Below are 9,590 nucleotides of genomic sequence, written 5' to 3' on the forward strand. Positions count from 1 at the left end.
AACTTTTTATTGGTTTCTTCTTAAATCAATGGGCTGGGAGGTTTGAACATCTGTGAAAAAAACATGCTTATAGGGTTATGAATGAACTGATGAAGCAAATGGGAAAAATGAAGGCTGTACCCATCTCAAGCGGGGGTAAAAAAAAAAAAAAGCAAGCAATTATTAAGTTCAGGAACATTAAAAAATGCAAAATAAATCCAGGTCATTATAGTACATTTCTTGGCCCTGTGGCAACTACTGATTTACCAGAAATTGGGATATAAACATACTGGAAGAGTGAAGGGAGGGATATAGGGATGTATGTGTGAGGAGGGGGATTAAAATCCTCTTCTACTCTAAGGAGATCTCAAGAGATCATGTCTCGAATTGCTAAGTTAAAGAAATAGTGTGATATAATATTGTAGGTCTACTCTACTTCAATTAAAAAAAGAAATAGTAGTATCAATGTATTCTATAGAAACATAGTGATCCTTCAGTTAAAAATCCTTTCAGCTACAAGCAACACAAAACCAAACCGACAGTGGCTTAAACATATCTAGCTTTATTTATTCGTTCATTTATTTATTTTTCAGGAAGTTCATTTATTATTAACATCAGTGTGGCATGGGTTCAGCTGCTCAATGATGCCATCAGGGAACCAGGCTCTAACTTTGTCTGCCTTCATGTGTTGTGTCTTCACCCTCATGTTCATCCCCTCACTGTCACAAGATTGCTGTCACAGCTCCAGGCAGCACGGCTATAGTCAAGGCAGAGAAAAGAAGGGAAGGGACAGTGTTAGTTATGCGAGTCTCTGAAAGCAAAAGCCTTTTCAGAAGGTCCCCCCACCCCCTCCCCAGCAAACCTCTCCTGGCCATAACTGGCACACATAACCATCTCTAGCTGCAAGGAAGCTTAAAAAAGTGGCTCTTCAGCCTCTGAATGGGAGATGACAAAGGGGAAGGGGGTTGGGGGTGGTGAATGCCAGAAGAAACAGCCCAAGACTGGTAAAATCCTTCATGTAGTTGCCTCTACGAAGCAGGGACTGGCAGCAGGAGGGGACAGGGTATGGCTGGGTTCTCTTATGAGCTCTTCAGCACAACCGTATTTTTTTAAAGCATATGCGAGTGTTACTTTGATGAAAAATTAAAATTTAGAAGTGTTATGGTTTCTCTGAAAGAAAAACATTAAAAACAAAATAAAAGCTGGTAGCAGTTTTCTGTCTCTAGAGGAAAGGACATCAATTCACCTTGGAAGCAAACTTACCAGAATAAGTCTGTTACTTAGACAAAGGTATCACAGGTGTCCAACCCTGATCTTAGAGAGAATTGTGCTATCACCATTAACTCTAATGTGACTTATGGAAACCAGTACAGCACTTGTAACACTTACATGGGTTGACTGTGGTTAGACAGTCCTGGTGCAATTTCCTGTCTGCCATTTATTAGCTCTGTGACTCTGGGCAAGTGACAACTGGGAGCCTCACTTTCCTTCTCCATGAAATGAAGATAATTCAAGGGCCAGGTATAAAGTAAGCATTCAGCAACTGTTATCCACTCTGATTAAAATATTCAATGTTTTGAACAGTGACATAATTTGGGTGTACTTTACAGCATTATGCTTCCATTGAGTTCGTTTTTTATCCCAAACATGGGTTTGGGCTGGACTGCCCCTGAAAATTATTTGTTCCTGAGAGATGTGTGTGCACATTTTTGCCCAGGCCTTTGCTCACAGAAGATACTCAGTTTGAACCACATCAAGAGATATGCCAGGTTCGATTGCTGTTGACTCCTGTTGAAGGAAGATTGCACAAGGGAACTAGACAGGATTGTCATTTCCAATATATATATTATATAATGTTAAAAAAAATCCACTCTGTGAAATGTGCTGCCAAGTATCGTGATTGCCTCATGTAGGCCTGGGAGTGGGGAAAAGAACAATGACCTCCTTTCTCTGGTGTCAAGGTAAAAGCTGGAGATCTGAGCACATGGCCCAAAACCATCCAGTTGTTGGATGATCACCTTGCCCACACATGGTTTCAGTCCTGGGGGCTAAGGAGAGGGACTGCCAATACACAGCCCCATTCAGAGGGGCATGAGTGGTGGCATTTTCTTGGAGAGGTAATATCCGACATCCATTTACAATTTTCCTTCCTGGCTTGGTAATTATCATGTTATCCCCAAGACTCCTGTAAAGCTCTATTACACACACATACACAGAAGACACTGCATCCATTAAAGAAAAGGATGCCATGAAAAAGGCACCTTTGGAGACTAAAAGAGTTAGGAATTTAAAATGACTGCCAAAATAAAACAAGTACAATAGAAGATAAACTCAAGAAAATGTCTCGGACTACAGAATAAAAAAACAAATACATGGAGAATATGAGAGAAAGTAAAAAGACAAAGACAATAATCTAGGAGATCTCACACCCAATCAATAAGAGGTCCAGGATGAGAGAACAGAGAAAATAAAGGAGAGAAAATTAACAAAGAAATAAAACAGTGTGATTTCTCAGAGAGGACCATGAGTCTTCAGATTGGAAGAATCCAACTATCAAGTGCCCAGAAAACAGATGGGGAAAAAACAGTCCTGAGCTCATCATTCTGATATTTCAAAACACATGAATGAGAAAAACAGTAAGCTTCCAGAGGTGAGGAAAACAGGTCACCAAGGAAGGAATGAGAATATTAGCACACTACTTCTAATCAGCAACACTACACGCTAAATGCAATACCTTCAAAATTCAGAAGATCTTTCTCTTTAAGATTTTTATTTATTTATTCATGAAAGACAGAGAGAGAGAGAGAGAGAGAGAGAGGCAGAGACACAGGCAGAGGGAGAAGCAGGCTCCATGCAGGGAACCTGACGTGGGACTCGATCCCGGGTCTTCAGGATCACACCCTTGGCTGAAGGCGGTGCTAAACTGCTGAGCCACCCGGGCTGCCCAGGAAAGATCTTTTGAACATAGAATTCTAAAGCCAAATGATCATGCAAACATGAAGATAAAATAATGCTACATTTTCGGACATGCAAAGACCCCGAATTTTATTTACCTTTCTTAAGGAAGTTACTTGAGGATGTTCTCCAATGAAATGCGTGATGTCTCAGTCAGGATTCTGGATGCCAGTAACAGAAACTGACTCTAGTTAACTTAAGCAGAAAAGGGACTTATTACAAGATTATCATGTAGTTCACAGAAGCCTGGAGATGTGGGTAGGAGAAGCTACAGATAAGGCCACACCATGGGAACAGCCAAGATATAATGCCGCTACTGGTCCTGCTATCCCCAATGCTGCAACCCCTGGATGTCATCCTACCACCAACCACCACTCTGGATGACCTCCAGCCATCCTCCTGTCTGCTATCATTCATTTGTGGTCAACGTCCGCATGGTCTTACTCATGCTCTTCAATCCATGGCACATTATTTTCCCCAGTTCACTGAAGACCCCTCTTTTGCTTTATTTCATTGTACTATAATTTTTCCCTTCCGGTTCCCATCCCCACTCCCATTTGACTGCCCACCTCAGTGAGCTACTCGAGGGTATTTCATGTATATACACTTCCAATTCATCTTCCATATGTTTATTTAGATATATGCATATCCATGAAAATAGTGTTGTTTTACAATTACATAAATGGTGTTATGCTGGAAATCTCATTCCGTTTTTACCTTTTCACACAACACCAGGCTTTCAAGACCTATCTGTGTGGCTATAGTAAATTTAGCTCATTTCTTTTTACTGTTTTCTATTTCCCATCCTATAAATATACCATAGTTTGCTTATCTGGTCCCATGGTGATGGACATTTAGATTGCTCCCAATTCTTCACTTAACACAAACAACACTATAACAAACAACCTCAACTATATTTCCTTAAGGACCTATGTGAGAATTTCCCAGGAATATATTTCTCCAGAATATATATTTAGGAGTGCAATTGCTATGTTGTAGGGCCTACACACACTGAACTTCAGGAGGTACTGCCAAATTAATCTCTGGAATACCTGGATCAGCTCATGCTCCCACCCATGAACTTCCTTTTCTGCACATCCTCATCAGTATTTGATAATACTGACTTTCTGCATGTTGCCATTCTTATAGCAATTTGTTATTTTAATTTTTTCTTTTCTAATTATTAGCAAAGTTGAAACTATCTTAATATATTCAAGTTTTCCCTTGTACAAATTCAAGGTTATCCTTCTGTTAGTTATTTTTCACATCATTTGCCTATTTTCCTATTGGGTTTACTATCTTCTTTTTCTAGTTATCCATCTTTTGCCAGTCTTACACATTGCAAATATATTCTCCTAATCTATCATTCATACATTAACTTTGTATATTCCTCTCTCCCTTATACTGTTGACCTGACTCTAGATTCAAGGCCATGAACAGAATATTCAACCCCTGGTGGGCAGGGAAAGGAGGTTTCTGACCTCCTTCAGTTTCCACAGTAGGAAGTGGAGCCCTGCCTCCAACCAAGACTCATAGGAGGGGGGAATCTCCCTAACAGGATGAGGATTTAGATAGTAGGTAGCCACCGAGTTTACTCTTTTGATTGTCAAACATCTACATACACCCTTTTCAAAGTTACTCCACAAAAATGCTTTCCACCTATATAATTCCACCTTATATAACCAAAAATACACTCACATTCCCTCTGTAAAAGGAGACAGCAAAAAGTTTAAGAATGCTTTCAGGTACAAGTAATATAAAAGTCAACTCAAGCCGGCTTAAATAATAAATGTAATTTATTGGCTCACTTAACTGAGAAGTCCGAAGGCAGGGCAGACTTCAGGCATGGTATGATCAGGAATATGGTTCCATTTCTCTGTGATTCTTTTGCCTTCTCCATTTGTCAGCTCCATCCTCAGGTAGGCCTTCTGCATGTTCACAAGATGGCTAACAGCAGCAAACAGGCCACATGCTTCTTTGTTCATATCCAAGGGAAGACAGGCCACCTCTTCCCTCAAAAACTGAACAAAAGTTCTAAGCTTCAGTGTGACTGGATCATGCCAGAACCAATCATCACTGTGGCAAGGGGCATGACACTCAGATTGGCTTATACCAATAAAGGCCTATACCTAGAGCTGGCAGTGGAGTCAATCCCACTCGAATTGTATAGTTGTTATACAACGGGAGAGGAGAGGAATGGATGTTGGAAAACAACCACAAAGTCCACTACAAAGGAGTAAACTAAGAAAGAGGAAGATATGGGGTCCGGGAAAGATTGGGTCCAGCCCAGAAGAGTAATGAAGGGACGTCCCAGGATGACAGTTGTGCTGCAGGCCTACAGAGCAATCAGTCCAAATTGGAGCAGGAAGACGGAGGGCTCCAGGAGGAAGGTATCTGGGAAAAAAGGGGATTCAAATGATTTTATACTTTCCTTTGAGAATTTGGAACAACTTAAGAAGGAGATAGTCAGACAATGCAAGGAAAAAAGAAAGGCAATTAGAAACTCCAGGAAAAAAAATACTGTGTAAGAAAAGAAACGTAATCCTAGTACACTAATTGGAGCTTCAGGGAACAACATTTACATAATTATAATAACAAAAACACTTTATTGACTTTAAACTTTTAGAATGACCTGCCAGCTAAGTATGGATGACTTAATTATGGTTATAGACCAGAATGTAAATGTTATTAATCTTATTAATCGAAGTAAAAATAAAAATGACAAGTTGAGATACTGAAAGGAATGTAAATCTGTTATTGAAAGGTACAAAGGTAAGGAATAGAGGATATATAATTAATAGTAGAGTTATATTGGGGGCATGGGAGGAGGGTAGTTGGATGATTTAAATAGCAGGAAGTCAACAGATAATGTCTAAAAGTGATAATTAAGTTGATAAATAGAAAAATCTGCATATTACTTAGAGATATTAAGATAATTACCAGAAAAATTAATAACAAACCATTATCGACTAGATTTCCAGCTCAAGATGGCAGACTTACCATGTGTTTATCTCCACTCCCACCTGAGACCTTGCTAAAATGACAGTAAAGGAATTTAAAAAAAGGTATAAAAACACAGTGATGAAGAGAATGAGAGCAGGTCCATCAGCAAGAGAGATTTTAACACATTTCTGGAAGACAGAAAGTAATGGACAAATGGTAACTGATGAAGCATGGTGGAGGAAGCCATAGCCTGGAGTATGCATGATGATGCCACCGAGGAAGGAATTGATCTTTCTCTGCAGAAGCCTGGAATGTCTTGGGTCTTAACAATGCCAGGTATGATGTAAAGTAGGAGTGAGATGTTGGGCTGAAAACAGGGAGATTAATTGGAAGGTTGTATATTGAACCATTATCCCACCCCCTTGTGTGTAATTCACAGCAGCCAGGTGTCTACCCATTAGGCAAAACCCAGAGGGTTCTTAACTAAGGAAACTAAACAACCTCAGAGAAAAGATCTTTGCTTTCTGGCATTCAGGGACTCTGCAGCATAGCAGGCAGTTCTTCTCCAACCAATCATCCTAAAGGGAAGCCACCAGTCACCTAGCGCTGCCCCCCATACACAGAGCTTCCAATCAGATATGTTGTTACATTCCTAAATATGAGTATACAACCATGGATTACCAGGCACTTGAGAAATGACCACAAATTAAGAGAGACCAAAATAAGCAAAAAGGGTAAAACAAATCACAAAGGAAACATATTTTTTTAAAGAAAAAAAAAACCCTTTAGTGTACCCAGAGAGTCAAGATACTAGAGCATCAAATAAACAAAGATAGGATGCTGTAAGAAAGGAAAAGGCACATGAACGGATATTTGGAAATTTAAAAATGTGATCATCAAAATGAAAGAAAAAAAAAGCAACAGAAGAGTTGAAAGATAAAAGTTAAATCTTCTTCCAAAAGGAAGAGAGGGAGAAAACTAGGCAAGGAGGAGGGGGGGAATGAGACTGAGGGAGAGAACAGATAAAAACTACAAAAGATCAATTCAGGAGTTCCCAGAGAGAACAAATAATCGGAAGGGAGTAATGTATTAAATAAATAAAAGAATTCCCCAGAGTTAAAGAACTTCAAAATGAAGGGACCTAACCAGTAACCAGTACAATGAATGACAAATCCCCAAACCTAAACACATAATTATAAAATTTCAGAACACCAAGAATATAATTCCTAAAAAATAACTATTTAAAGTGGGGTTGGGTGGGTGAAGTACTTTTCCTTATTTCTCTTCTCAAGTACATTTAAGATCCTGGGGCATTGTATATAAACATGACTCTGAGAAGTGAAGAGAAGAAGGCAAACATGCTAGAAACCTTGGCAGCAGAGAAGCAACATGGTGGTGAGTTCCCTTGGTTTGCTTTTTGGCTTGCATACCCTAGACTTGGGGGGAGGAAGTGGCCATTAGATAACTCCACTTGGCTAGAAGTGGCCATTAGATAACTCCACTCCAGCCAATACCACAGAAAACAACTGTGGTCCCACCAGCAAACACCAGGTGGGAAGCTTAGACTTCTACCCTCGCTGGCTATAAAAAGTCGCCCCTCTCCCTTCCTGCTGGGGTGGTATCAGAGAAGGTTGAGGAGGGAGCTGCAACTCCTATCTCCCCACCCAAGAGTAATGACTATCCATAGTCTGGACTGTCCACGCCCACCTAGCGGTAATGAGGCAATGTCCCCTCTTTCACTGCTGGAACAACAGTGTCTGAGGAGGCAAGTTGAAACAGAATGCGCAGGTTTCAACAGAAAATTACTCATCATACCAAGAACCAAGAGGATCACAACTTGAATGACAAAAAGACACTTAATAGACTCCAACACCGATATGTTAAAAACTATCTGACAAGGGTTTTTAAGGAGCCATCATAAAGTGCCTCAATGCACAATTAGGAACAGGCTTAAAACAAATTAAAAATAGAAACTGTCAGCAAAGAAACAGAAGATAAAAAGAACCAAGTGGAAATTTTAGAAGTGAAAAACCAAAACAAAAACCTCAATGGATAGGGCTAATATCAAAATGGAGAGAACAGAGTAAAGAATCTGTGAACTTGGGAGATAGAACAATAGGAATTAATCTGGAAAACAGAGAAAATAGACTGGAAAAAATAGTGAACGGAACCTTAGGGAACCTGTGAAACGGTAACAAAAGATCTCACATTTATATCATGGAGATCTGGAAGGTGGAAAAAAAAGATGTGGGGAAAGTTCCCTACAGAGCCATGAGATGTAGACTGGTATCAAGACTGTGTATCATCAAAATTGGATGCTAGAAGAAAGTGGAACAGTTCCTTCACAGTGGGAAAATGATGAACTTTAACCTTTACAGTCAAGTACAAGGAGGACTAGACATTTTCAATGTGCAGACTTGGGAAGTCTAACTCCTACGCACTTTTCTGAGAAAGTTACTTGAGGATGTGCTCCAACCATCAATGGAAAAAAATAAACAAAACAAAACCCCTGGGAATCAGCAAATAGTGGATCTAAGCAAGGAAAGCAGTGAAGGAAGGTCCAGAAATGACAGCCCTGCATCAGGCCTAAAGAGCAACTAGTCCAATTTGAGAAAGAATATAGTGAGCTCCAGGAAGAAGGTCTCTTAGATCTTTTTTTTTTTCCTCCAAGAGACCTTCTTCCTGGAGGAAAAAAAAAAAAGTAGGCCTGATGGAATGTTTAATAGAGAATTTTGAGAAGAAAAAAAAATGGAATATACAATAAAGTAAAACAGTGAAAGATGAAAAGAGAATTAGAAACTTGAGGAAAGGGCAGCCCAAGTGGCTCAGCGGTTTAGCGCCACCTTCAGCCCAGGGCGTGATCCTGGAGATCCAGGATAGAGTCCCACGTCAGGCACCCTGCATGGAGCCTGCTTCTCCCTCTGCCTGTGTCTCTACCTCTCTCTCTCTCTCTCTCTGTGTCTCTCATGAATAAATAAATAAAACCTTTAAAAAAAAAGAAACTTGAGGAAAAATGAAAACTACAAGGAAAAATTATAAAAAGTACATTAAATGGCTTCTTCAGTGAGTATTTACAGTCATATTCTACAATTGCTTATCCCTTTTCAACTTTTCAAATCAAACTACAGACAACATGCATATCAAAAACTATAATCATGATTACAGGATTCAAATGTTATCAACTTTGACAATATAAAAGACCAGATGACAGAAGTTGGGGAGGTTGAGAGCGGAGGAAGGGGGAAAAAGAAAAGACATTCTCATCTAACAAAATTCTGGTCAAGAAATATTGTCTCTAAGTCATGGAAAATGAAGAGTATCATTTAAATTCAGAAAAGTAGCACAGAAACAAAACTATACCGGAAGCAGGAAAGACAAGAGTTGAACTTGACGTGACCTAAATTCTCACTTGTCATTTGCAGGACATCAATGGGTTAATGTCTGAAACTGATAAAAGACAAATGCTCACATAACACAATATTTAAATATGGAGGTCACAATCAGAAGAAATAACGAACAGTGGTTGCTAATAATGAAAAGCAGTAGAGAGTGGGGCTGAGACTCAACTTTTCATGTCCTTTTGTACTGATTTAAGTTTATTGATTTGCCTTCTAAATAATGTGTGTGCACTGATCCTATTTTAAAATGAACATGTACTTAAAATTAATCTTAAAAACGCAGGAAAAGGACATTCCTGCCCACCACTTACTCCC

General features: G+C 39.5%; 1 protein-coding gene across 4 annotated transcripts in view; it reads right to left on the bottom strand.

Annotated features, from left to right (window-relative positions):
* Nucleotides 1-521: 521 nt before the first annotated feature.
* Nucleotides 522-9,590, bottom strand: part of SMC1A (structural maintenance of chromosomes 1A) — a 49,038-nt gene continuing 39,969 nt past the window's right edge. The window contains exons 25-27 of one of the 4 annotated variants that reach the window (XR_005386282.1): nt 4,748-4,955; nt 3,033-3,129; nt 522-736 (exon numbers count right to left, since the gene is read on the bottom strand). Coding sequence is in view for 2 of the 4 variants with exons in the window: in XM_038587496.1 (XP_038443424.1) it covers nt 5,082-5,328 (247 nt within the window). In the remaining 2 variants the exon portion in view is untranslated. Of the gene's footprint in view, nt 737-3,032; nt 3,130-4,742; nt 4,956-4,990; nt 5,329-9,590 lie in introns of those variants that run through there. The other 3 variants (XR_005386283.1, XM_038587497.1, XM_038587496.1) reach the window with 3 other exon arrangements.

Source organism: Canis lupus, chromosome X, assembly GCF_011100685.1.
Source record: "Canis lupus familiaris isolate Mischka breed German Shepherd chromosome X, alternate assembly UU_Cfam_GSD_1.0, whole genome shotgun sequence".
In the NCBI taxonomy this organism is placed as follows: domain Eukaryota; kingdom Metazoa; phylum Chordata; class Mammalia; order Carnivora; family Canidae; genus Canis; species Canis lupus.